Consider the following 26,901-nt stretch of genomic DNA (forward strand, 5'->3'; position numbering starts at 1 on the left):
GTTCGGTATAGTTTTGGTTCAAAATTTGCGTGCAAAAAAAAGAAGAGACTGTGCAGTGTTGTTCCTTTCTGGGTTCTCATCGTCGTCAAGGAACAAGCTTTAACAGAGTTTAACATATATTAGGGTTCTTATCTCCAAAACCCACCTCACTCATGGCTGCCAAAGTTTCTGTCTCTCCCACAAGCCTCTTAAATCAGATTGTGGTCCGTATATCTCTAAAAAGTTGGCTTTTTTATGATTTCGATTCGATTTGGTTACAATGAAGCATGGTGTTTTCAATTTTTAGGTTCCAGGTGATGTTGTTCTTGATTTGTCAAACATGAATAACCAAACAATCAAGCTCGGAAGTGGCCTTCTTCAGGTTTCATCTTCTTCTCTTTCTTATGTGTTGTTTGAATCCTAACAATTATTCCAGTGGGCACTTGATTTGTGATATACAATTGCAACTAAAAAGGAATTGTAGATTGACATGTGTTTGTTTTTTTGGCTTATTTTAGGATAATGATGCTATCTCTGCCATGAGAGCTGGCAAATTAAGTTACTCCAAGCCTAATAAGTATTGGCTCGAAAGTTCTCATAAACGGGTGAGCTCAGTGGTCTTACTAATCTTCCCTTTCTGGTTGCTTCTCTATTGAGCTTCTTGTGGATTATAACTGTGTCATCTGCTCGGATACTAGGTCCACTTGATTAATCATGAGTAGAAAAGTAACAAATAACCTGGCACAATTGCATCATGAAGAATTGAAGATTTGCCTTTTGTAGCATTTTGACAATTTGATGCTTTTGTGGATCATTCTTGCTAGTTTTCTCCCTAGTTATTTGATCATATACATCTGGCTTGATAAGACAATTTACCATTTTTGGTTTTCAAAACTCTAGTAGAATATTGTTTTGTTAATTATCTATGTAAGTCTCGTTCTCTTTGTTGCTGACTCTGTTATTATGTTTTTTTTTTGCAGTATATACCTCGCCCTGATGATCATGTTCTTGGAATCGTGGTCGATTCTAGGGCAGATGTAAGTCCTTTGAAATCATTGCTTGTATAGATTCTTGTGTTGTTTTTGGATCCCTCTCAGACTGGTCATCTCTGAAAGCATTTTATTATACTTTAGTTGTCAAATACGATACAAATATATGTTTGTCAGTTTCCGCGACTTCAGTCCTCATTTCTCTGAGCCAATAAAGGTGAACTTGTTTGTTGATGGTCTTGGATCAGTAAATAAATAGGTGGGAGTATTGAAGTTATGGTCTAAAATCAGAAGAAAACTGATACCATTATTGGACAAACAAATGTTAATTGACTTTTAAATTATCAGCTGCAGTTAAGCTTTCTTGCATGAACTAACATCGCCTTAGTAAGTACTGAATTGTTTCTTTTACTCATCATGTCATTGCAGAATTTTTGGGTGGACATTAAAGGACCTCAATTAGCACTTTTGCCAGTTCTTGCATTCGAAGGAGGAACACGAAGAAATATTCCCAAGTTTGAGGCATGTACATTCTGATGACTCAGGAAGCTCTCTTGAATTCTCATTTGGGATATGACATTCTCTATGAATTGATTGTTTCTGGAATGTTCAAATTTTTGTGTACTAAACAGGTAGGCACTCTGCTTTATCTCCGGGTTGTCAAGACAAACATAGGAATGAATCCGGAGCTGTCTTGTACCGAGGGTAAGTTAAAAGCTTTGGAGGCTAAAACAGTGCTGCTTCTCTTAATCCCTTTTAAACTAATTGTCTCTTGTTTCTATGTATTAGCTAGTGGGAAAGCTGCATTATTTGGACCCTTGAGAGATGGTTTCATGTTTGAAACTTCAACTGGTCTTTCAAGAATGTGAGATATACTTCCTCATAAAAAATGTCTCCTTATACTTTATCTATCTTCTTTCGCCATTACAACTTTACTTTCTCATCTCTTATAGGCTGTTGAATTCACCAACGCGCCCGGTCATTGAGGCTCTTGGAAAGAAACTCTCGTTCGAGATAGCTGTGGGCTTAAATGGCAGAGTTTGGGTAAATGCGACAGCTCCACGTATAGTCATTATCGTGGCCAATGCAATAATGAACTCGGAATCTCTAAGTGGGACTCAGCAGAGAATCATGGTTGAGAAATTGCTCGCGATAATTTCAGACTAAACGTTATTGTTCTTGAAATGTAACTGAACCCTCATGATGCTCTTTATAGCAAGTGATTTTGATTCATTCAAATACAATTTTATACAGTAAAAGTGTAGTCTAAATAAAAATACATATGCCACATGACGAATGCTTAATCTGTATACAACAGTAGTCTAAAGGTTGAAGAAATGATACATAACATTGTTAAAGCGAGGGAGGCTCGTATCTGCATACACAATCATATATGTTTCCTTTTATCAACTTCTCAGCCAATCTCTGATTTTTAACCATTGCTAGCTGCCAAAAAGGAAGAGAAGGTTTCAGCCAAAAGTTTCAATAACAGTTCTAGAGCTGAAATTTTCTGTCAAGTGAGGTTTAAACCTTGAGAGCCTCGCATTGGAATTGAGCGTTGAAGTTGGTGTGAAGTGCTCTTCCCATACCTTCCAAGACAACCTGCAATATTGTTAAACATCAAATAAAGAACAAAGCTTCTCTTTTTTGATGTGTTTGAAGTTTATGTCAGGTAGAAAACAGAGAAGGTTTTGTAGATACAAGATCAGCGTCTTTGGCAGCGGCTGCAAGCTCAGAGCTGACTTGTCTGAGGTCGATACAAGGACTTCCACATCCATTTTCAACAACCATCAATGGTGCTGACGTTGAATCCTTCTTTGATCCATCCCCTGGATTTACCATCGCATCCACAAGTAAGCCTCCCATTTCTGCCGCTCTCCTCAAGATGTCACAGTGCTTCAAGAGTAAAGACCGAACAAAAGAGTTAGTTACATGAAAGAACATCATAAACACTGCACAGAATCGAAAGTTAAACCTTAGCAGCCCCAGCGACTATATCAGGCAGTTCCATAGCGGTCACGTCGTTAAGAGCAGGAAGAGAGTTTGCCACTAGAACAACCTGGGGAATCATAATAACATTTTGTTTAGTGTTTCCTCAACTAATTTCACAATGAAATCATTTGGTCTGTGCATTTGATTTTGTGAAGAGAAGATTACTATAGGAAGAGCTAGAGAGAGACACGTACTTCAGTCCCTCGACGGAGAAACTCTCGAGCAAGAGGAAGCATCCCAAGAATGACATCTGCTCCCGAGTTATCAACAAAAAGTAATGCTCTTTTATGTCGATGAGGCTGCTTACCTCCAGATCCAAGCATCCTTTCTTTGAAAGCATCAAAATCGTCTACCTGATTTTACGGACCAAAAAAGATTTCCAGCTTCAAATTAACAGTTAGGAAAAAGTAACCTCAGCGGGGAAAAAGGGTGGTCTTGTCTCTCACCCTCCACGGTCTCTGCATCTTGTTGCGACTCATTCTGTATATTTCAATAATGGTTCCTTTGTGATATAGATCCACACATGCTCGAGATCCCCAGTCAAATATGTTTGCAGCAAGAACACCTTCTATAAGTGTAAGCAACCTTGCCTCCTGAAAAATCCGAGCACAATTGAAACACCAAGTAAGAAAAGTTGTCTCATGTATAGCACTGAAACGTTTAGTAGCAAACCATAAACCTACAAAGAGAGGAAGGTTAAAGGTCACAGACCTCGCTCATCGAATCAAGCTCCTCAAGTAAATCAGGTAAAACAGCAAGTGATGCCTCGTTCTCCCTATCAATTTCGAAGAAAGAGAGAGCATAAGAGCAACTCAAAGCAGGGGAGAGATAAGACTATCTTTTACCTTTGCTTGATGCTTCTATAGGCATCAACAAACTGGAATTCTCTTAAGCATTCTTCCCTAAGTTCCAAGAGATTTGCCAGCCCCAGCTTTCCATATGCAGCTGGCTCCTCCATTAATCTACAACCAAAAAAATTGTCAGTGAAAGGCAAAGCACAGAAAAAACAAGCTTTTCTTGAAGCGCTGTACTATGAATTTTCTGTTTGATAGATTGTGGTCAAAATTGCACAGCCTTGACTTGACAGAGAGGTATCTGTTGTGATGAACCAAACCTTGCCAAATGAGCAGAAAAAGCACGAGCAAAAGCATCACCCCGCCTTTTCGCATCCTCGGTTCCTCCTTCACTTGCTACAGCCTATAATCATGTCCATAGAATAATAGTACGTACCAGGCCTTAAAGAATCTTCACCACCCAAAAAGTAACATTACTGAAGATGGAAAAGAAATCCTATGTGTTAACTTTAACAGTTACCGTATCAACGAGGTCTGGCAAATGCTCGGACAAAACTTTGAGCCAGTACCTATACCCCACCAGAAAATAAACAATATAAGAAAAAGTGACTTCATCAAATAAAACCAGTGTTTGGAAGATCAGCATCGACTTATAACTCACTCTCGTTCGCCTTGATCTGATAGATCAATCGTGTTAGGCTCATACCTGGGGTAAAACAAATCGATTAAACACACGAACATAAAATCTCCAAAATCATGAACAAGCAGCAAACCAGGACATATATGTACAAGCTCAATACATTACTCAGGGACATGCCACTTACGTTTTCGGATCAGCTAGTAATGGGAACACCTCCAATGTGGGCACAAGATGGAGAACACCAACATTTAAAGCACTGGCGTCAGATCTTAAAGCACTACCTCTGGATGATGGAACTTCAAACCCTCCAAGCCCAGTCGTTTTTGATGGAGTCATTGGTACAGGAGCAGTTATTTCAGTTCCTCTACGCACAAACTTCTCCATCCACGAAATCTGAAAGCAACCAGGAAAGCCTTTTTAAACTCCAAAACTTATCTAGAACAGAGTCAAGACACACAACACTTATAACTAGTTGATGTGATATCTCTCTACCATTAGCACAAGGAAAGTGGGAAAAAAGCACTTGATTCCATCTCGTTTTTGATATATACATAAAAGAAAAGAGAATATAACTGTGACAGATTTGAAAACGAGGTTTTTCTTACTCTTGCTTTCTATTATTCGTTTGTCACACAAAATGATACTTTGTATATAAAAAGGAAAGAACCAGTAAACTTCACAGCGAAAAATATCCATACAAGCATAAACTATGACTAATCATCAAGATTAATGATTGAGTATCCAAAAAAATTCAGTCAGCACACAAACCATGGAAAGGAACAAGTCATAGTGCACTTCAACAGTCTCAAAGTATCCGACCATCTCCTTCGGCCATAATATTCAGTAAGTCCATGGAAGATCAAACATTTGCCAAAAGATTCCAATTTCAAGAAAAGCATATTCTACAATGCAACTGCCTAAAGAATACTATAATGGTAACCAGCATACACTTTACCCAGCACAAGGCATAAATGGTATCATATTCCCGCACTTTCATATTTTGAGAAGTCCCATGTCATTACGGAATTTTTTTGGCTGTCAGTTTCAAAGTATTAAATAGAACAAACTGAGACTTTGGTAAAGCGTAAGCTAAATTTCGTACCTTCTCGTCCAAATCACCGAGTGGTGGTCCGTGAATATTTCCTCCAGTATATGGTGCACCCATTGGGAACCTCTCAACCAACTGATGGGACATTAAATCATCCAATCCGTGCTTCTCATAGCTCATGAACGCACCTAGAGCACCCAGAAAACCTTCATGTCTCAAGAACATAGCTTGCATCTCTCCCTTAGACCTAGTGTAGTCAAGCAATAAATAAATAAGTTTGAGTGAAGAAGGTGAGTACGCATATCACATCTAGGTCAAGTTTACAAGTGAAGTTACCAGAAATGTACAGCAAATGAAATTGTATCCATGGTATATGCATGACCCCTTATGAAAAATCCTCCAAAAAATATTCGCTTCAACCCAAAGCGAAGGGCATTCAAGTACGATATCTACACAGCAACAAAACAAATCAGAAACTCATAATATTCTCAATAACTTATCACATTCACTGATCAAAACTTCCAAATGGAATCATGCTTAGGAATAAAAATGAGAAACATTTAGGCTTATTCTTGCTTAAGAACTTCGTTGAATCCTTTGGACTCGCCAATGCATACCTGCCCAATATTGTATGAAATCATCCGCAACAGAGACAAGGAAATATCTTCAGGTCTGTAATCGTCCAGTTCCTTATTTTCAGATATCGCCTTGCCAAAACTAGAAGCTATTGTTGAAGCAGAGAGACCAATCTGTATGATTGATTAATGAGAATTACTAGAACAGTAGTAATAAAGCATTCTGAGTTTCAATAGGAGAGTAGTCACATCCTATAACAAATGAGATCACATGTAGTTTGATGCAAAGTTGACTCCTACCTTGGAGTAATCCATGCCACCATAAATATCACCAACGAGCATGTCAATGGCACTATTATCTCCCTTTTGGCTGAGTTCTAGCAATTCATCAAAACTGAAACAAAAGAAAACAGTGTAAGGTATAGGAAACAAAAATATAAAGAAATAATGTAAAATCAGAGCTCTGTAACCTCTTGCACTTCGTTAGAAGTCTTCCTAAGCCCCAATAGGTACCACCGCCAACATTAGTTCCACTCACACGTTCAAACTTTCCTTCACCATCAACCTATACTTTGAAAAGCCATTGCATGAAATCTACAGGTCCATGCAATCTTCTGACCTCCCAATTCAGAAGTTCAAGGAGCCAAACACACACTGATTGTGAAAAAAGTAGCAAACGTAAACAAATACCTTGATTATGCTAACACCAGATCCAACGTTCACAAGAAGATAAGGATACAAGTCATTGGGATCTATCTGTACAAATTCTTTCTCACCCTCCATGTGCGTAAAGGCTTCATGTCGAATAGCCTGCAGAAAATGCAAGAAACTAAGAATAAATTCAAAACATACACATGCAAATAGACAAAAGAAAAGTAGACTAATTGCAAAATTTCAATAGTCTTAGCAGAACTTTAAGTATAGTAAAACACACATACAGATATCCAGCTGTTTTTCTCTCATGTGACTCAGAACTTCAACAAACAAATCAACCGGTCACATATAATGAGAGTCTGTCTTTACGTTTCTATTTCGCAAGTGCTAGTAATAAAAGGTACAAATATGTATGCAGAGACAACATAAATGGAATGTTGCATAAAGAAAGGTCTTACCTTGAGCAAAAAATTTGCTCCAGAAACAAGACAATGCATTTCATCTTCTTTCTCAATACTAACGCCCAGCCGTTCCTTGAACAAGTCTGCAAATTTAAATGCCCCGCCACCTGTGACCTGAAAGATACACGTACGCTTGACTCATATGTTTAAAACAAGTAATAATCAACTAATCAAAGCCGAATCAGCAAATCACATTACATGGATATACAAGACTTATAAATATAAAAAACGTTTCACCTAAAAACAATAATTATGAGGGTCTTAAATGTTATCTGGTATCTCAAATGAAAGAGCGAGCTAAATATATGCAGAAGGAGCCTCAAAAGGTGATAAAGATAAAAACAATCAAGTCATAAAAATGCGATTACCTTGATAACACCAGTCCCCAAAGGCAAGGTCTTTGAACTCCAAGGATAAGGATCTATTCATTTAGTTGAAAAGAAATGGAGAAGAAGACGAATTGAAGAGTAAATCACCAGAAATTGATCTTATAATACAAAACAACATTTCATACACTGAAAAGGATAAAAGTAATAATACCTCGGCGATGAAGCTGCTTGGAATGAATAAAATCCAAGCACTCATTAATTTTGTGAGTCTCAAACTTGACAAAATGAAGTCTACCACCAAGAACAGGATAACTTCTCAAGTTGCCATTGGTAATACCCAATCTCTCCTTGATCGTCCTCTTCCGCTTATCATCATCATTAGAGTAGTCCTCATGTCGTGAAAAATACAACAACTTTATCAAAGAACCTGCAAATAAACTTAAAAGGGTTCATAATTCTCAAACATAGCACTTAAGAAATAAACATCGAAATTGCCAAAACCAAGAAGTGACACCAAATACTACTGGAAGAACCACAAGCACTAGATCAATGGTCAACTACAGTGAAAATAAAAAAGAAGTGAAATTTGTTGTCACCTCCGATATCAAGAGCCAAATGAGAGATATCATCAGACTGATTAGGCAATAAAATGGTGGGATCTCTCTCCTCGAGGTTCCCCTGAATTTCGGCTTTGCTTAGATCAAGCTGAGGTCTAGAGCCTGATCTGTGGATCGGAGTACCAGAAGTAGAAGGAGCCATATTTTTATCAGCAGCAACAGAAACCTGAGATTTTGCTTCAGCTTCTCTTTTATTGTCAAGAATTGGATCATACTCATCCTCTTGACCCGCCATTTTTTTTTTTTATTAAAAAATAAAAAAGGAACCCAACCAAACCCAGAAAAATCGGATCACCAACAATTGCCTAATTCTCCCAAACCACCACAAAACCCTTCCTTGCAAAGTTTAAAAAGTCAAACGACACGAACTGATGATGATAAGACTTTCCAGGGTAAAGAAGTAAACTGTTCGAGCTTTTGCTAATACGATTATACGACTAAGCTTAGAATCGCTTAAGCAGGCTGAAGCGGACCTAACTCCAAACAAAATTTGTATTTATATATAATTGTTTGTTAACTAATTAACTACCACATAAATTTCCCAAAAAAAAAAAAAAACTACCACACAAATTTGTAGTTTTTAATGAATTTGTAAGTGGATTAGGTTTGGTGTTTCACAATAATGACCAAACTCGAACTCCACTTGCCACTTATGAGTTTTTCCAAGTCATAGATGAGGATTACTGTGTTGGTTTCGATATCTTAATTAATCCGTCACACTTAATTCTTTATGTTTTACGATTTTTTGAAGTTTAAGATTTTGCTAACATTACACTATTCACGATAAATCACTTTTTCAGATTTAAGATATTTTTCGCCGGAATTTAGAAGGTAGGATATCCTTTAAAATGCTTTTGTGAAGATGGATTATATTATACAATTGGACTATTTGGTGTAGATAAAATCTTATGTGGGAAACAAATATTTTAGGAACACTAAACCAAAAATACCATTGTTACATTTTTTAATGATAAAAAAGTTCACTTGCAAATGTAACAAGATACAACCTCGTTGGGTTGATATGTTAAGAAAACTAGCTGATGGATTGGTTTTTCATTGGGTCTATTGGGCCAATGTCATGGGCCTGATGACTTTTATTCAGTTTCTTAAATTTATATTCCAGTTTAATATAACATACTCTTTAGTGTGTAAGCATTTCTAACCACGCGACTAGCCGACTACGCGAAAGAAAGAGAATTGTCATACTAGAAAACCGTTACCACGTACGTAATTAAGAAGAGTCCATTATTTTTACAAATAGATCCCTTGGCCGTGTATTTGGACAATGCCGACATGCATCTTATGAATAAGGGCAAAAAGGACTTTCGAGTTTACTGGCGACCACAACTCGCAAGCCAACGCGAGCCTCTATTTATTATTTTGTATCCTTTTTTTTGGTAAAAGAATTTTGTAACAATATCCATTCCCTAGCTAGATTCTTCTTCTTCTTCCTTGGATTTGTTCTCGTAAGCATTCTTCTCCAAAACGCCCACTTGTTAAATTTGATCCAGTGGATTTGGGTTTTGTTCCGTCTTTAAGCTCCATGGCGATTGCATAATTATGCTCTCAGGATGGGTTTCTCTCAGGCCATTCGCTTGAATCTTGCTTCCTTCTCCTCTCCCTCTCCCTGCGATGTTTGTTTCCTTACCTTTCTCTATATTATCCCCTATATTTTCATTTATATATCGCTGCTGATTCACAACACTTTACTTACTCTTAACTTTATCAAACTTGAATTTTTGACTTTTGCTGGCCTTGTTCTGATTGTTCCTTGTTCTGGCTTAAAAAGATTGCAAATTTCAATACTGTTCCTTTAATTTGAATAAGTTTGCTTGCATCCATATTGATTAGTGTCTGTCCAAAATAATCAAACTTTTGATTTTGATTTTGATGTCGGCCATATGATTTTTTCTTATGCAGTATTGTTTGACAAGAGTAGTAAACCATAAGCAGAAGAGTCTTGTCGCATTCCCGAGCATTACAAGGAGAAAGAGACATCTTTTACTGAGTGTTCAATCAGTCTTGCACAATACAAGACCCAACATCAACGACAATGGCTCAGCTGAGTCTGCAAATGTTCTTTTCGATAAATTATTTGCTCGGACACACAGATTGGAGAGACAAACCAATCAACACTCGGTTTATCCTGACGATGATGATCTCCCCTATTCAAACCTTGGCGTGCTTGAGTCTGACCTTGAGGCTGCGCTAGTGGCCTTGTTGAAAAGGGAAGAGGACCTGCACGATGCTGAGAGGAAGCTTCTCTCTGACAAAAATAAACTTAACCGGGCAAAGGAGGAGTTAGAAAAACGTGAGAAAACAATCTCTGAAGCTTCGTTGAAGCATGAGAGTCTACAAGAGGAGCTGAAGCGGGCAAATGTGGAGTTAGCTTCTCAAGCCAGGGAGATAGAAGAGTTAAAGCATAAGCTAAGGGAAAGAGACGAGGAACGTGCTGCTTTGCAATCGTCCTTGACTTTGAAAGAGGAAGAGCTAGAGAAGATGCGTCAAGAGATTGCAAACAGAAGCAAGGAGGTTTCTATGGCTATTTCTGAATTTGAAAGCAAGTCACAACTCTTAAGCAAAGCCAACGAAGTTGTCAAGAGACAAGAAGGTGAAATATATGCACTTCAGAGAGCTCTTGAGGAGAAGGAAGAAGAATTAGAGATTTCTAAGGCTACGAAGAAACTTGAACAAGAAAAGCTTAGAGAAACAGAAGCCAACTTGAAGAAACAGACAGAAGAGTGGCTGATAGCCCAGGATGAAGTGAATAAGCTTAAAGAGGAAACCGTGAAACGTTTAGGAGAAGCCAATGAAACCATGGAGGACTTCATGAAAGTGAAAAAGCTTCTGACTGATGTAAGATTCGAGCTTATTTCTTCTCGGGAAGCTTTGGTATTTTCCAGGGAGCAAATGGAAGAAAAAGAGCTACTATTGGAAAAACAATTGGAGGAACTCGAGGAACAGAGGAAAAGTGTGTTGTCATATATGCAAAGCTTGAGGGATGCGCACACTGAAGTTGAAAGTGAGAGAGTAAAGCTCAGAGTTGTTGAGGCTAAAAATTTTGCGCTTGAGCGGGAAATATCGGTCCAAAAAGAATTGCTGGAGGATTTACGAGAGGAGTTGCAGAAAGAGAAACCATTGTTGGAGCTAGCTATGCATGATATATCCGTTATTCAAGATGAGCTTTACAAAAAAGCTAATGCGTTTCAGGTATCACAAAATCTACTTCAGGAGAAAGAGTCAAGTTTGGTGGAGGCCAAACTAGAGATTCAGCATCTGAAGTCCGAACAGGCTTCTCTAGAACTATTACTGCAAGAAAAGGATGAAGAACTCGCTGAAGCTCGAAATAAATTGGGAGAAGTGAACCAGGAGGTAACAGAGCTAAAGGCACTTATGATCAGTAGAGAAGATCAGCTTATGGAGGCAACTGAGATGCTGAAGGAGAAAGATGTCCACCTTCACAGAATAGAAGGTGAGTTGGGCAGTTCCAAGCTGAAAGTCACTGAAGCTGAAATGGTGGTGGAAAGAATTGCAGAATTGACGAACAGACTGCTTATGTCAACCACCAACGGTCAAAATCAGAATGCAATGAGGATTAACAATGAGATAAGCATTGACTCAATGCAGCAACCACTAGAGAAACCTCATGATGATTACGGAATGGAGAACAAACGGCTGGTGATGGAGTTAAGCTTCACCAGAGAAAATCTACGGATGAAAGAAATGGAAGTTCTAGCGGTGCAGAGGGCTTTGACATTTAAAGACGAAGAGATCAACGTGGTCATGGGAAGATTAGAAGCCAAGGAGCAGGAACTCAAGAAATTGAAAGAAGAAACGATCAATGACAGTGAAGATTTGAAAGTGCTATATGCCTTGGCACAAGAGAGAGTCGGGGAAAAAACAATGGGTGATCTGGCCATAGAGATGCTTCAGCTTGAGGCAGCTAACCTTGAAGTTGAAGCTGCGACCAGTGCATTACAGAAGCTTGCAAAAATGAGCACGGAACTGTTAACTCAAGCTGACATGAGCATTGAGGCCGACACAACTCACACTGTAATGCCAGAGAGAGGGTATTCAGAAGGAAGTAATGAGTGTCTTGGTGAGGTAAAAACAGAAGTTGTCAGGCTCTGGTCCTTGACAGAGAAACTCCTGGAGAACGCAGGAATCGTTGCTGGTACATCTACATGCATGGAAGGTGTAATTTTATAAAGCTTTGATTAACTTTATAAGCCTAATCTGTATGATTCTTTTGTGGATATGTAGAATTACTGGCGGTTAAATATGTTTACTTGTCACTGTGAGCAAGTCTATTGGAGAGTCTTAATCAAGAACTCTTTGCATTTTATAATAATAAATATTAAATAATTTAAAGTTTAGAGTTTTTATTGAATCTTTACAATTTTTTATTGTCCAATGGTGGTGGAGACTTTAAGAGGATTTCTTCAAAAAAAATAAAGATTTTAAAATAAAATATTATAAAGTTTTTTATTTGACAAAACTTAATAATTATTAGAAATAATAAAATTGTAAACATGCATCATGACATAAAAGCAAAAAAATATATAGAAATGAAAATTTGAAAAAGGATAATATTTAAGCTTGATTCGGACCAAAATTTTGCCATATATATACTCTGATACTCAATCAAATCATATTTCAATCGTTCATGCTAAGTACAAAAGTCGGGTTTTGATACTTAATAATTACTACAAATATTAAAATTGTATACATACATCATGATATAAAAGCAAAAAGAAAATATACAAATCAAAAAACTTAAATAACGACTAGATTTAAGCATTATTAAAACAATGCATAATCCTTTTTTTATATAGTTTTTTCTCAGCCAGTCACAAAGCAACACAACTAAAGTCTTTAACAAATGTTAAAACTCTAAGCTTAGGATCAATCCTTAGCCTAATATCTTGTTTTCATTTATTTTTATTACATTGGAGGTGGTCTAAGTGATCTCAAAACTAAGTGATTTTTAATGATTTGTATTTGTTTATTACGTAGATAAAATTCAGCCGAGAGTGGCTGCCACCACAAGGTTCTTGCCAAGGGTAATCTCTCGTTTAGGTGTCGTTGATAGAAAAAGGTTTGCGACGTACCCTGGGACTTATGCCTACAACAGCATGTATACACAGATAGTAGGCCGTTAGAGTGTAACTGATAGGATCACCCCTACTAGCATCGCCAAATACCAACCTTGCCCCTAAATTTCCTTCTCTATTTTTTTGAGTAACTTTTTTATAAATTTTCAAACTCGCTCCCGCTTCTGAGTCTTTTTCCGTACGAAAGAGAGAGAGATACGTCTATGCGATTCTAGGGTTTTTCCGGCGAAATTTCTCAGCCAAAGATGGTGGTGGTAAGCAAGAACAACGAGCAGCAATCGCTCATTTTGGTAAGTCACCTCTTCTAGCTCCAATTTCTCGTTCCTTGCTGGTGATTTTCGCAGCTGGATTTAGTTTGCGTGTGTAGCGTCCTGCGTCTAGAGATGGATTTTCGTCTTTCGATTCTCAATCACGCCGATACATATATTTTTGGCTCTGACTTGTTTGTTTTGTTCTTCGTTGTGTTGAAATAGACTACGGAATTGCTCCGTACTGCCATCTTCAATATCAGTTACATCAGAGGCCTCTTTCCCGTGCGGTATTTCAAGGATATGTCGGTTCCTGCTTTAGGTGAGACACTAACCATGGAAGTTTCTACAACTGTTTAATGGGAACCTGACGCTTTTGAATCACAATATAGATCTGAAGATGAAGAAGCTAATGCCTATGGACGCTGAATCACGCCGATTGATTGGCTGGATGGAGAAAGGGGTCTACGATGCCCTGCATAAGAAACACCTGAAAAAGCTGATATTCTACATATGTGAAACAGTAGATGGTCCCTTGATTGAGGAATACATATGTAAGTTCTTGGGAGATGATTGGTTAGTTCAATACTAGTGTAGTTCGCTGGTAAAATGGTCCGATTAATTGATACTCTCACTATGTTACTGCAGTTTCTTTCAGCTATTCAGATTCTGACAGTCAAGATGTCCGGATGAATATCAATATTACTGGAATCAATACCTATGGGGGAACTCTTAACTCCACTGCTGACAACTCCACTGCTGACATGACCCTAAATCAAATGAGGTGAAATTTTTTATCCTATTGTGAGGTCTAGATTGTTTTATCTTGCATAACCTGCTTAAAATTATTTCATGATTGTAGTGACAACACGAGTTCAGCTTGCAAAATGGTTCATACCCTAGTTCAGTTGATGAAGACTTTGGACAGAATGCCCGAAGAAGTAATGCATTTGTTACCTATCAGAGGTTTTCAGTTTACATCAGTTTCCATATTGCCAATTACAGACTTTGTTACTTTTTTGCTTCTGTCCAGCGCACCATTTTGATGAAGCTTCTTTACTACGAATATGTGGTATGCTTTGCTTTCTTTTCGAATAATCTTATCTCACTTTCCTCTACTCTGAAAATTGATTGCCCATAAGAAAGGCTGACAGCTCTTATTTGAACCTTTTTGCAGCCACCAGATTACCAGCCACCTTTCTTCAGAGGCTGTTCAGAAGAAGAAGAAGCTCAGTATGTATGGCCAAAGATTCCTCTGAGAATGGAAATTGGTAATGTTAACAGCCAACATCACGTGTTAACTGTAAAGGTAATCTGATTGGAAGAATAGGCTGCTACTCTTTATACAGACATGTTTCTCTCGTCTTTATGATGTCCATCCATTGTGGATGATCTATGCAGGTCAAGAGCGTGCTTGATCCTTATGATCCTTGTGAGGATGAAAATGATAACATGCAAGATGATGAGAGGAGTAAAGGACCTGATTCTCTCCATGATGACCAGCCTTGTAAGGTTTTCACTAAGCCGAGTAAACTCATCTTAACAGAGAACAAAGACGCTGACCATGGAGAGGTTAATGAAGGTAAATTATTAGACAAATATTAAAGCAAAATTCGATTCATTGAATACAGAAAAGCTTCTTCTAATTACACCTATCTGTGAAATACTTCAAGATGTCAAACAGGATCAGGTTGAACATCAGCTAGCAAAGGTGAAGGATACAAAAGGAAGACCTGCCTCAATTGTAAGTGAACAAACAGACAAACCATAATTTTTCTATTTGGTTATATGCTGAAACAAAACTAAACATTTTTCTTGTCATTGGTTCAGGTGCAAAATCCTATTCTGCAGTCTCATGAATATGACATTCGAAGGCTTAAAGCCCGTTTACAAAGACTCGAGCGTCATATATCTGTTCCGGATTCTCCTCAGGAGGGAATCCGGAAGTGGTTTGCTGCTGTTTCCTCGCAACTATTCTACAAAGTTATGGAAGCTTGTACACGAAGAAAACCAATTTTGGGTGATGCAATACTGTCGTCAACCGTTAAAGTGCAAAATTTCAATGCAAAAATTTGTAGTAAATTGTTGAAGAAGCCTGCATCGATATACAGAAAGAAACACTTCACACTGAACAGTGCTTCCTTAAGAATTTCAGGCTTGGCAGGAAGCATATTTGCGTGGGCTGTTGGTTTCTGTCTCTTTTCTGCTCAGATTGGACATGTCTTCGTTCAGCCTAAGACCAGAAGTTCTGAGTCAAAGCCAAAAGTCACCATGGAAGAACTAGGTACGTAAAAAATAGATGTTGATTTGGTTTATTTCTGTGTATATTATGAATCGGAGCATGTGTATGTTATAAAATGGTTGTTGATTTGGACATTTCTTCATGGAAGAAGAGAAGTTGACCCCTCCAAGTTCTGAACCGAAGTCGGCCCCTCCAAGTTCTGAACCGAAGTCGGCCCCTCCAAGTTCTGAACCACTAGGTACGTAAAAGAATGTTTTTTGTCTCTCTCTTTGTTGATTTGGTTTATTTCTGTGAATATCTATGAATCGGAGCATGTGTATGTTATTGCCTAGTTGAATTTCTGGAGTTGATGATGGTAAAGAGAGACAAAAAAAGTGGCAGAGAAGTCAAATAAATCAAAGGAGAAATCTCCAACGGAGGAGTCTTCTTCAACCACCCCAAAACCAGAGAAATTGGCTGTTATCAGAAGGATCCTTCCTGAGATATTTGCTCAACGATGTGGTCAAAGAAACAGTAGCTTTGAGGCATTTGCTCAACGTCGGACGACATATGATTATTACAACATCAGGTAATTAGAAAATCATGATTATTCATTTTGTCTTATATCTTATAATAGTCACTAATAAATATCTGATTTTTACAAAATATTTTTATGGTGAAAGAAACATCTGATGGTAGCAATGAGGGCCTACAACCAACTTCTTCAAGAATCTGGTGGAGCTAGTTGTGTCATGTTTCATGACACTCCTATTTTTATAAATCTTTCGCGTAGTACCTATGTCGCAAATAAAAGATTTTGGTTAACCGCTAAAAGTTGAAAAGAATTGATCACCAAAAGCTTGTAATTCGAATATTCGGTTATGATCTGTATCTTTGCTAACTCACTTGTTACCTAATTGTAGTTCGAATTCGAGTTCTATGTGCTCTTGTTGTCACCTGTTGTCTGTGCAATAATGGGATCCCAACATCCCCGAGGATGGCCTTGTCGTTATCAATGGGCCAGATGACAGTAAAGCGAGGTTCAGTACAAAGTGATCATTTCCGAATCGATTCGTATTTCGAACGTATCTGACACGTGTCAAATCGCCGCGTCTGTACGCGCGCGTGAAGCTCAGGAACCGAAGCGTCTCGTAGGTTTAATGATGACCTCGTAGGTTTGTCGCCCAATCGCCTCTATTTATATTAGATTAAACCCTCGGGAAATCATTTTCCGCCGCTTGCAAGAAGAATCTAAGGTAGCTCTCGCTCTCTCCTCTGCGAATTATTTTGTACTCTCGATTCTTTATCGATTTTTCCGGCAATGGGTAAGGTTGTTCTTGTCTCTCCGTCCTCTTCTTCCTCTGAGAGCGAAGTATCATTAGTTCGCCGAAACTCTCGGTTAACCGGGAATCCAAGTAACGAAGCTCAGTCTAGTCGATCTAACCGGATCGAGATTCCGACGTTGCTTGATGAGCCAGATCGGGAGGGTTCCGGTGGACATCTCGCTGCTCCTGAAGATCCGGTGGATTTCTTAGCTCAGTTCGACCCACTCATCGACCTGGAGGATGCTTATAACACGCAGCCGCAGTATACAGAGGCTGAAGTTAATGCGAGATTACTTCATGAGGATCATGTTGAATTTGACCTCGTCCCAGTGGTTAGCTGGAACACCGAGATCACCGCGAAAAAGACCCTTTCAACAACCGAGTCAGTCGCGGAAGTATTTGCCTTGTGTGGCTCCGGAGATCGCCCGCTCACTTGCATGATTCCCGGAGAAAATGAGCGTCCATGGAATCCCCCTCGAGGGTACGTCTGTATGTATGAAGCCTACTTCAGACAATGTCACCTCTGGTTTCCAATTCCGTCTCTGATCATCTCCTTTCTGAATCGCCGTCATATGGCGTTCTCCCAGCTTACACCGGCGGCGATCTGCAATTTTGTTGCCGCTCTGACCTTCGGCGCTGAAGAAGGTTACCTGGTAAATGTTCGTTGTTTTGAGGAAATGACGACGTTGAAAGCTATCAGGTCGCCCGGCTATTGGGTGGTGAACAACCGCCCAAAGCATAACTTTCTTCCCGGTCCTAAAGTCAGTAACTTCAAGAACTGGGAAGAATATTACTTCTACGTCAGGGTCGACCTCGAGTCGTATGAGCGTCCGTTCTCGGGGAGGAAAAGGATGTGGACGGAGTTTCCTGGTAGATTTCTTTTAAATAGATAGGGTAAAGATATGTCGATCCCGATTAGATTCTCATAGCTTTTTCTTTTGTTGCAGATCGATACAGGCCTAGTCCGGATTTTCCCGTCGAGTTCGAAGGAGTTTTAGAGGCGATCTTCCGAGCTCGTCGTCGTACCTGGAAAGACGTCACGAGGTCGCGCGTCAACAGGATAATGGGGAAGGTCAGGAAATCCTTCATTAGCTTCGCTGCTGGGCTTTTAAACATGCCACCTCCCCCAGCTCCCATCGAAGAGGAAAGACAGCCTTTAGACGGAGAGGCGGCTGCGTCAAATCCTCCCGTTAGTGCCGGCCCTTCCGGTGTTGATCAGGTCTCCCATGAGATGGTCAACCCGGAGTCTCAAGACAGGATGTGTCTTGAAGGGGCCGACGTCGTGCCAGCTCAAGAGATCGCCGAGTGCGATCGAAGTCAGTCCGTTCAGGTCGTCGAGCCTGAAGTTCAAAATATTACCGACGACCGCTCCGTCGTCGTTTATGCCGCCCCTCCAGCAGGCGAAGAGGTCAACACGGGCCTAACTATCCTTGATCAAGACAAGGACGAAACCGTTGCTGAGCCCGGGATTTCCAGGAGGTCCCGTGAGGAGAAAGGGAAAGGAGGGGCTAACCAATCCAAGAAGAGGTCGGCTTCTGAAGCCGGTTTAGATGAGGCCGCTGCTCCAAAGACGTTTCGCCTGTCGCGAGGCGAGACTCTTAATTCTGACCAGTTTACGTTCAAGTATTCTGGTGAGAAATTCCTCGTGAGAGATCAAGAGGCCGCCAGCCATCTTTGGCGCAACTTGATGCTCCCTGGGACGAAGGATTTCCCTAATCCTGACGATCTGGTTCTAAAAGAGGGATATCAGAAGTTTGCCAGATCATCACTTGAGGTACGCGCTAGTTACATGTCTTCCTGTGGCTTAGTATCCTAGTATTTTGGCTTTAAACATGGCTCTTTTTCCAGACCGCCGCCCTGGCTAACGATCTGATCGCGACATACGATCGCAAGTTGAAGCTGAAGCTCGCCGACAGAGAGGCCTTCGATAATCTGAAGAAGTGCGCAGACCAGGCCAAAGCCATCTATGCCAAAGACATGAAGGAAATGGCTTCATTGAGAGATGCTGCCGAGATTCATAAAGCGGAGATGAGCTCGTTGAACGACGAGGTCAAGAGGCTCAATAGTCGAGAAGCTGATCTTCAGAAAGAGTTCAGCGATCTTCAGGTTGCATTGGTTGCTGTAAAAGAGCACGGGGAGAGGGAGTGCAACAGGTTGCGGAATGACCGAGCTGCTAAAGTCGCCCGTACTACAAAGAAAGCCCAAGCTCGTCTTGATAGAGTGAAGGCTTATCTCAAGGAGCAAGAGGACCTCGTCGGGCCAAAGGTGGATGCTGAGAATCAAGCCAGAGGCGCTGAGGAGATAGTGGGCATCCTTATGCAGAGAGGTGCGAAGATTGCGGCATCTGAACTCAGCGGCCTTAAGGAGTTAACCAAAAGGGCGACCGACGAAGTTAATGCCTTGAACGTTATCGAGCTCGGGGACGATGATCTTAACATGTCCCCAGATCAGCTCGGTTTTTCGAGGCAAATCTCCCAAGTTGCTCCAGTGGCGGACCAGCACGGCTCAAATGTCGACCTGTTAGCGGAAGTGATTCGACGTGTAAGCGTTGAAGAAACGAACCAGACGACCTGAATAGGTCGTCTTTGTAATCTATTTTGAAATATTGATCGTGGACCCAATTTTCGGGGCGATCTCAAAACTCTTATTTAACCGTGGACCCACTTTCGGGGCGGTTTTTAATTTTAACTTCTATTTTCGATGATTTTCTATCTTGCCTGTTTCCGAAGCAGAATAGTTCTTTTTTCCATTTATGAGCTTTGTCATTTTTTGGAAAAGGAAATAGGGGGAAGTCAACCCGTAATTAAGTAAATTCCCATTTTCCCAGTTTTGGAGAAAATGGAAATATTAATGTCTCGGAAAAGGAAAATGAGAATTTCCAGATCGCATTTAGGCAAATTCCCAATTCGATTTCTGTATTTGCCCCTATAAATACTCTGTTGATCGACTATTGTTTCATCGGCCCTTTCGTTGGAGAGTGCTGGATCTTCTCCCTTCGTTGGCAAAAATGTTCCGACTTTCTCGAATGCTGAGGCGATTGAACGAGGGATGCCGTTCTTCAATAACCTTCGAGTTCCCTGGACTCTCCTATTCCAGGCGAGCTCGGAGGAAAGACGTGAAGCCGAGGGTTTCTTGTCATGTGTCGAGTCTAGGCATAAGGAATACCGCGAGATGCTGAGGTACTATGATGAACGAAGATCTGACATCGCTCGAAAAATGGCTATGCTGGAGTCTCATCCTCGCCATTGGCTTAAGAATGGTTTTCAGCTTCTGGCTCCGATGCCGGACGTTCTTTTGTCGTATTGTGAGGACTGTGATCGAGATGCTGCTGCCGTCTCAAAGGAGAAGAATCCAACAATCATTGCTGATGGGAACTTCATTCCCAGGACGCCTTCTCTATTCTACCTTGGGCCGGCTGCTACTGATGCTGATACCACGGAGTGTCAGAACTTCGTTAACCAAGTAAGGATTGCTTTGGTTTGTGTTTTCGATATCGGGATGTTTTTTTTTTTTTAAGAACTTCGTTGCTTTGATTTCTCAGGTCGGATTTCTGCATCAGGATCAATGCCGCGAGCTGCAGTACTTTCGAACCAAGAAACGGAGTGGACTTTCGTCTCGAAGAGCTCGAAACTCTGATTGCTAAGCTGAAGAAGAAAAGGAGAAGGGTCGTCACTCGTCTGGATGAGGTCGAACAAACGATTAGGGCATTGGAGATTCGTTCGGAGGATTGGGAGAGAGCTGGTCTGCAACTAGTGGCCCATGCCAGATCGCAAAAGTGTACAAGGAGAATCGAAGAGATTGTGATTGCAAAAGTGTTACTTATATAGAGAAGAGGAGATTCTGTGTTCGTAGTTGGAATAGGAATCGCAGGAGTTATAGAGATAAGAGCTCCGGTCCCAAGTCATTTTCGATTTGGAGGACTCGCATAGAGTTTTAAATTTTTTAATTTTTTTAACAAACGCAAAAATTAGCCTGATTAAAGTTATTGATAGAAATTGCATTAAAAATTAAAACATCATCACTGCAAATAAAACAATATTTTAACTCATCTTTTCCTGAAATTGAAGTTGACAAATTTCATGAAGAAAACTTGTAGCAAAAAGAGTAACGTAGCAACAGAACTTTGGTAAACATTTATTACATCATTCAAAAAAGGTCTGAGAACAAAGAAAAGCAACAAACATACCCCCAAAAAAGCCTCGAATCCAAAGAAACAGGTGCTAAATCTTTACCTTTTCAAGACAGAGTTTAACAAATGTTTTCTTGTCTCCTTATTAATCATCTCAAAGAAACTCTTACTGGAGACTTTGGCGGCTTCATCGAAAGAGCTTTGGTAAAGGTTTTTAATGGGTCAAGAGTGAGTGAGTACTCTTGATAGTATGATAAATAGCGGCTAATGCAGTAACCGAGGTGATGACTGGAAGTTGCTGTTGTGTATGGTAAAGGACTTGGTAGAAACTCGGGTAGGTGAGGCAGATCATACCCATCTTCAGGTAGAGAAGGTAGCCAGCGAAAGTGACACCGGTCAAGTAAACCCCTGAGATTCTGTTGAAAATCGATAGCATGGAGTTCATCTGAGGCTGGTAAACAGAAAGGTGAGGAGATAAAGGGCGAAAGCTTTTGATTTTTGGTTCCTCCTGTGTTGTCTTTATATCCCCTGAGATTGTAGAAAACAATCGTTTCGATGTTCCCACATCAAGAGCACGGAAAGATCGAGTCAATTGAGCACCAACAATTGCAGCTTCAGTAGATTTTGACTTCTGGAAAAATCGAGACAAGGATCACCAGGCAAAAAGGATAAGTTAAGCTGCTCTTAAACATTACAAAAGCAAAAATCAAACAAAATGTAGACAAAGTCATTTTACCTCTCTCTCCTCTCTAATGGCATTGTTAGTGCCCAAACCAGTACCAAGAATGTCATTCACAACAGGTTTTGACCTATAAAAGAAAACAACACGTAGTCGAAATGACATCCACAGAGTAATTCTAATAGGTATAAAAAGCACAAGAAACAAACACAAACCTACCCGAAAGCTCTGGAGAAACTTGCATAGTTCTGACCAATGTATGAACTACCCCAGGAAGGTTGAGCATTACCAGCAAGCTGCAAAACAAGAACGTTTCAAGAGCAGTCAAAACCAACAATTTCTCTACGCATATGCAATAAACAAAACGACCATAACCTCTAATGATTGTTAGGCACTCAAACTACAACAGTGATATGAAGCTAAACTCTCTTCTTCATCCCAACCTTTTAGCACTATACTCAACTACAAGCTTTCTCAATCAATCAAAAGGAAACAAATTCTTAAGGTTAATTTCGACAGATATGTGTCTACTTACACAACAATCTCATCTCAAATTTTTGTTTAAATGAAACGATTAAACACATAACACACCAAAATCCGCAAATGGATATATATATATATCATTTCCTGAAAATTTCCGGCGAAGCGAAGCAGAGCTCAGATGGGTAAATCATGAAGTCGAAAGACGAAACTAAACGAATCACAAAAAATTTCTCGATCTATCAATAATACCACCAAAAAGACGCAATCAACGAGAGTGAAAAACATACGGATTTGTAAACGGAAAGAGGCGCGGAGACGACGTCGCGTCGACGAATCGATCGGAAAAGAGCCGTGGCAGCCATGGACTGAATCAGATGAGAATTCTCTGCTAATGATCTTCCTGCGTAAATTCGAGAGAAGTAAGCCAACAAAAGAAATGGGATCTCGATTAAATCAGCCCTAATTATTTCATAAAAATTAAAATAAATTAGAGGGTAATTGCGTAAATTACAAATTCCCCAACGAAAGTTATCCGCACGTTTCACAATGAGATTATTGAAACCTCTGGCTCCTTTAGCGGGTCTCTCCGGTGAGTGCTACAAACAAGTCAAGTGATAAAAACTTCGGAACCACTGTAGTGGTTGTAGTTGTTCCGTATAAGTTTTGGCGTGGTGGTGGGTTCCAAAGAATAAGAACCAAACAATGAGCTAGCCAGCTGTGTCGTCGTTGGTTCTTACATCGCTAGTTTTGTGGTAGCTTCTTCTCGGGCTAGTTTTGTGACCGCTTCTTTGAAAACTTATAAGCTTAAAGAAAGATAATATCCAATCCAATGAAAATAAACTATAAAGTATAAAGTGACAAAATTTTGAAAACTTCTTCTCTTTAACCATCACATTACATAACAAAGGTTTTTTAGCAGAGAAACATTAAGTTTAGTTCCCTGACAAAAGCTTATTCCAGAAACATATCCACTGCTCGTTGTTCTAAAAGGCAAAAGTTCCTTGGACATAGAACCCACCATGATCTAAACCTCATCTCTTAAAACCCAAGTGGCAAGAATTTACCAAATCTCCTCACTTTTTCACTTCCTCGTACTCTGCCTCTGGAGCTTGATCACTGCCTCCCTCAGATCCTCCTCCTGGTGCAGAGCCTCCACCAGAACCACCAGACATGTGCTCCCCAATCTTAGAAACAGCTTTGTTTGCCGCCTCAATCTTGGCCTTGATCTCGTTGAGATCATCCCCAGAGGAAGCGCTCCTTAGATCTGCCACAGCATCTTCAATCTCCTTGGCGATTTCACTTGGGATCTTCTCTCTGTATTCACCAAGACTCTTCTCTATGCTGTAAATTGTTGTGTCAGCTGTGTTCTTGGTGTCGATCAATTCTTTTCTTTGTCTTTCTGAGCATGCAACTCTGCTTCTCTCACCATCTTAGGTCTCACGGACATGTTACGTGATCGAGAAGAAGCAGCGAAAGAAGGATATAGCAATTAAAGGACGAAGAGCGAGCTGCGCCGTCGGAGCGACCAGCTCGCGAATCAATGAAGGCGCCAAGTTGCAGGATTATTGTTAACGTAAACCAGAAATGAATAAACAGAGTTTGAAATCAATAGAACAGAGAGATGAAAATAGAGTACTCCGATTAACACACTTGATACAACGTTCGTAAAGAGACGCGATATCAACTTCTCACCTACAAGAGACTCGACGAGAGCTCCGGTAAAACGATGAGGGAAATCTAGAAGTCTCTAGAGAGAGATTACAACCAGATTATTCGATAATGAAAGCATGAGCATAACATGTTGCTCTTATACAAAAAGGTAAAGAAAGTAAACGTTAACCACGTTAATAACGATCGCCGTTAACGTCCATTTGCATTGCCAGCTCGCCAGCTCACAACACGTGCTTTGCTTAACATCCCTGACTTCACATTTCCAGATCGCCAGCTCACAACACGTGCTTTGCTTAACATCCCTGACTTCACATTTCCAGCTCGCCAGCTTGACCCCTGAACGCTATAGCTTGACTTCAGTTTTCCTATAACAAATCTCCCCTCTTCAGAGAACCTTGACCTCAAGGTTCATGGAAACATATTTGCCAGTTTATAGAGTAACTCCATGTAGCCTCTTCCACATAAATCAACATGAATCATAGCTTTCCTTTTACCAAGTCCTAAACCTTGAATCGCCAAGCTTGTGACAACTTCATCATCCTCTGTTGTCTAATTCGTAGTTACTCTTTCTACGGATTTGTCAGTAAATCTGTAGCCCTTGCATCTGTCTTGTATTTAAACCACCAATCTTTGCCTAATTTCCTCACTCCCAAAGTTGAAACACAACTTTTGCTACCAAACAAGTGCATATATGTGAGCATCTTCATTGTCAAACTCTGAAACAGACCCTGAAGAAGGAGAATGCTGAAGCTCATCTTTATGCACTGAATCATAGGAGAACCAGTGTGAATTTGACCCTGAAGTGACACAATCTCCCGACCCGTTTCATGTCTGCTTGGATCTCCCATTCTTCGATCATAGAGAAGTGACAAAAAGCTAGATGTTGTAGATTTCATGACTAAGACCATCCAAGACCAGTGATCACCACTCATTTCAACATGCACCATGGTCTTGCTCTTCCAACAATGCCAAACCGCAAAATGATAAGTCATACGCAAATTGAAAGAATTCAGTCTCGTGAAACCCTCTTCCCCAAATTTATACTTGAACCACCACCGTTTGGTAAACTTGATCTTTTTGTTTCTCATCACTTCTTGAATGACTAAACTGGTTTGCAACAGCAGCCTCTTTACCATTGTAATCCGGTCATACACAAATTGTTCTCCATGACCTGCATCACTCTCTGTTATCCCAAGTATCATGCTAAGCAAACATCTCACATCAACAATCCTGGCCACAATGAACATCTCTTGATGTTCTCTCTTATCAGACATTAGCTGAAAGTGTGTTGTATATCCATGTTCTCTCATCATTTGTAAATTTCTATTCACGAACTTAAATTTCCAGGACTTGAATCTGATATGTAACCCTATTGGAAGTGATTCATGATCCCCTTGGTCTTGTGAGCTGGTTTTAAATTTGAACTTCCAGGATTTGAGAGACTTACTAGGCTTCTTCTGGACATGGACGGTAGCACTTCCACAACTAGAGTGTAATTCATCAACAACAAATCCAATTGATGACAGCATTTGATTCATTGTTGCATCAACTTTATCAAAATCCTTAAGGTTTGAACGAACCTTCTGAAGTTGTGAGACACCTTCTATGTCTATGGAGTGAAACGCGGCTTGATCTTGAATCAACGGCTTATGTTCAATCCATGAATCTGTTTCACACTCTTCTATGTTGAATCCAAAGACGTCCCCAGCATCCGAATTTTGATCATCATCACTAGACATAGCATCATCAATTTCAACCAAATATTTCTTCACCGTCGCAACCGCATTCTCTACCAAGTCTGAACCACTAAGGAATCGATCTCCATCATTACCTATCATGCAATTACCATCATTAATCATAGAAGTTCCTGCAGCATTACTTGAAACATGTTGAGCTTCTTTCTGATAATCATCACTCTTTTTTCTGATAAGCACACTCTTTGGGTGAGCCATCTCATATAATCTTCCCAACATTAAACATTGTTGAATTGTCTGAGGTCCAAACATCCTAACATTCAGTTGAGTATCAGTTCTCAAACCTGCCAAGTAAACACTAACCAAGTAATCTTCAGCGAAGTTCAATCTAGTGCTAATCAACTCAAATCGAGCATGATACTCCTCTATTCCTTCAGTCTCCTGCAACTGTGTCAGTTTTGCAATCGAGTCATTAACATGCTCATCATATCTCACTTGCAACAACAGTTTGTAACTCCACCAATCATGCCTAACATGCTTCCACCACATCGATTGTACAATTGATTGGTGCAAAGTCGCAGCAGTGTCATCGAAATGGAGTGAAGCGAAGCCAACTTTCAATTCCTCCGGAGTACGATCAATTAAGAAAAATTGTTCAATCTGGAACAACCATTCTGTAATTCTATCACCATTAAATCTGAGATGCTCAAGTCTCGCAAAATCAGATCTCTCTTCCAATGGAAAATATTTGTTCGACATACCGACTCTCTCTTTGCTGGTGTCAGGAGTGACGATCGGAGCTGTAGATATCAGCTGTGAGGATCTTCCAATGTTGTAAGCTCTCGTATCCAACATTGATTCTCCGATGCACGGTGAGGATTGAACACCAAATTGCTGATTCGTCGTCGCCGCTTTGCCGGAACGCACATCAGATTTGTGACCACAAACCACTTTCAATGACGGATACATAGTTTCGTGAATAGCTGAAACCTCCCGATAAAACATCTGCGAACGAGTTTCTGCCATTGATTCCGAGGAAACGCTTGGCTCTGATACCAGTGTTAACGTAAACCAGAAATGAATAAACAGAGTTTGAAATCAATAGAACAGAGAGATGAAAATAGAGTACTCCGATTAACACACTTGATACAACGTTCGTAAAGAGACGCGATATCAACTTCTCACCTACAAGAGACTCGACGAGAGCTCCGGTAAAACGATGAGGGAAATCTAGAAGTCTCTAGAGAGAGATTACAACC

The 26,901-nt window shown here is 40.0% G+C and overlaps 6 protein-coding genes and 2 pseudogenes across 11 annotated transcripts; 4 read left to right on the forward strand and 4 right to left on the reverse strand.

Annotated features, from left to right (window-relative positions):
* Nucleotides 1–31: 31 nt before the first annotated feature.
* Nucleotides 32–2,200, forward strand: AT4G32175 (PNAS-3-like protein). The gene is made up of 8 exons (NM_148389.3): nucleotides 32–203; nucleotides 287–361; nucleotides 498–584; nucleotides 960–1,016; nucleotides 1,398–1,490; nucleotides 1,601–1,673; nucleotides 1,758–1,833; nucleotides 1,922–2,200. Exons 1-8 carry the CDS (start codon nucleotides 153–155, stop codon nucleotides 2,133–2,135), a joined length of 726 nt encoding a protein of 241 aa, NP_680755.2. The 5' UTR covers nucleotides 32–152; the 3' UTR covers nucleotides 2,136–2,200.
* On the reverse strand, nucleotides 2,157–8,552 carry PANK2 (pantothenate kinase 2). 3 transcript variants are annotated; one of them, NM_119370.5, is made up of 22 exons: nucleotides 8,058–8,552; nucleotides 7,673–7,888; nucleotides 7,501–7,553; nucleotides 7,130–7,246; nucleotides 6,708–6,827; nucleotides 6,488–6,582; nucleotides 6,318–6,411; nucleotides 6,060–6,191; nucleotides 5,779–5,891; nucleotides 5,497–5,689; nucleotides 4,579–4,787; nucleotides 4,416–4,460; nucleotides 4,275–4,323; nucleotides 4,075–4,157; nucleotides 3,806–3,922; nucleotides 3,672–3,735; nucleotides 3,407–3,553; nucleotides 3,155–3,313; nucleotides 2,944–3,027; nucleotides 2,670–2,864; nucleotides 2,499–2,570; nucleotides 2,157–2,414 (listed from the first exon to the last, which is right to left on the reverse strand). In NM_119370.5, the coding sequence occupies exons 1-22, from the start codon at nucleotides 8,311–8,313 to the stop codon at nucleotides 2,322–2,324; spliced, it is 2,706 nt and encodes a 901-aa protein (NP_194945.3). In that variant the 5' UTR covers nucleotides 8,314–8,552; the 3' UTR covers nucleotides 2,157–2,321. The 3 variants fall into 3 exon arrangements, with proteins under 3 accessions (NP_194945.3, NP_001031768.1, NP_001119092.1); NM_001036691.1 differs by having other exon boundaries at nucleotides 2,670–3,027; nucleotides 8,058–8,502; NM_001125620.1 differs by having other exon boundaries at nucleotides 2,499–3,027; nucleotides 8,058–8,502.
* Nucleotides 8,553–9,397: 845 nt separating this feature from the next.
* Nucleotides 9,398–12,455, forward strand: AT4G32190 (Myosin heavy chain-related protein). Its single transcript, NM_119371.3, has 2 exons — nucleotides 9,398–9,712; nucleotides 9,999–12,455. The coding sequence occupies exons 1-2, from the start codon at nucleotides 9,650–9,652 to the stop codon at nucleotides 12,285–12,287; spliced, it is 2,352 nt and encodes a 783-aa protein (NP_567889.1). The 5' UTR covers nucleotides 9,398–9,649; the 3' UTR covers nucleotides 12,288–12,455.
* A 982-nt stretch (nucleotides 12,456–13,437) lies between these two features.
* Nucleotides 13,438–19,703, forward strand: ASY2 (DNA-binding HORMA family protein; the record flags this gene model as incomplete). Of its 2 annotated transcripts, none has more annotated exons than NM_119372.3 (15): nucleotides 13,438–13,482; nucleotides 13,666–13,762; nucleotides 13,833–13,994; nucleotides 14,089–14,224; nucleotides 14,344–14,512; nucleotides 14,618–14,749; nucleotides 14,842–15,022; nucleotides 15,072–15,184; nucleotides 15,271–15,724; nucleotides 15,831–15,920; nucleotides 16,130–16,250; nucleotides 16,869–16,986; nucleotides 17,028–17,856; nucleotides 17,934–18,760; nucleotides 18,835–19,703. In NM_119372.3, 15 exons carry the CDS (start codon nucleotides 13,438–13,440, stop codon nucleotides 19,558–19,560), a joined length of 4,200 nt encoding a protein of 1,399 aa, NP_194947.2. In that variant the 3' UTR covers nucleotides 19,561–19,703. The 2 variants fall into 2 exon arrangements, with proteins under 2 accessions (NP_194947.2, NP_001329706.1); NM_001342129.1 differs by having other exon boundaries at nucleotides 15,114–15,184; nucleotides 18,835–19,692.
* A 389-nt stretch (nucleotides 19,704–20,092) lies between these two features.
* Nucleotides 20,093–20,757, forward strand: AT4G32205 (annotated as a pseudogene; the record flags this gene model as incomplete). Its single annotated transcript has 2 exons — nucleotides 20,093–20,448; nucleotides 20,528–20,757.
* Nucleotides 20,758–20,994: 237 nt separating this feature from the next.
* SDH3-2 (succinate dehydrogenase 3-2) lies at nucleotides 20,995–22,765 on the reverse strand. The gene is made up of 4 exons (NM_119373.3): nucleotides 22,565–22,765; nucleotides 22,014–22,090; nucleotides 21,852–21,924; nucleotides 20,995–21,746 (listed from the first exon to the last, which is right to left on the reverse strand). Exons 1-4 carry the CDS (start codon nucleotides 22,637–22,639, stop codon nucleotides 21,330–21,332), a joined length of 642 nt encoding a protein of 213 aa, NP_194948.2. The 5' UTR covers nucleotides 22,640–22,765; the 3' UTR covers nucleotides 20,995–21,329.
* Nucleotides 22,766–23,102: 337 nt separating this feature from the next.
* Nucleotides 23,103–24,248, reverse strand: AT4G32208 (heat shock protein 70 (Hsp 70) family protein; the record flags this gene model as incomplete). The annotated part of the gene is made up of 2 exons (NM_001125621.2): nucleotides 23,103–23,706; nucleotides 24,143–24,248. The coding sequence occupies 2 exons, from the start codon at nucleotides 24,246–24,248 to the stop codon at nucleotides 23,351–23,353; spliced, it is 462 nt and encodes a 153-aa protein (NP_001119093.1). The 3' UTR covers nucleotides 23,103–23,350.
* On the reverse strand, nucleotides 24,216–26,851 carry AT4G32212 (annotated as a pseudogene). Its single transcript has 2 exons — nucleotides 26,828–26,851; nucleotides 24,216–26,691 (listed from the first exon to the last, which is right to left on the reverse strand).
* Nucleotides 26,852–26,901: the final 50 nt, after the last annotated feature.

This window comes from Arabidopsis thaliana, chromosome 4 (assembly GCF_000001735.4).
Source record: "Arabidopsis thaliana chromosome 4, partial sequence".
Lineage (NCBI taxonomy): Eukaryota > Viridiplantae > Streptophyta > Magnoliopsida > Brassicales > Brassicaceae > Arabidopsis > Arabidopsis thaliana.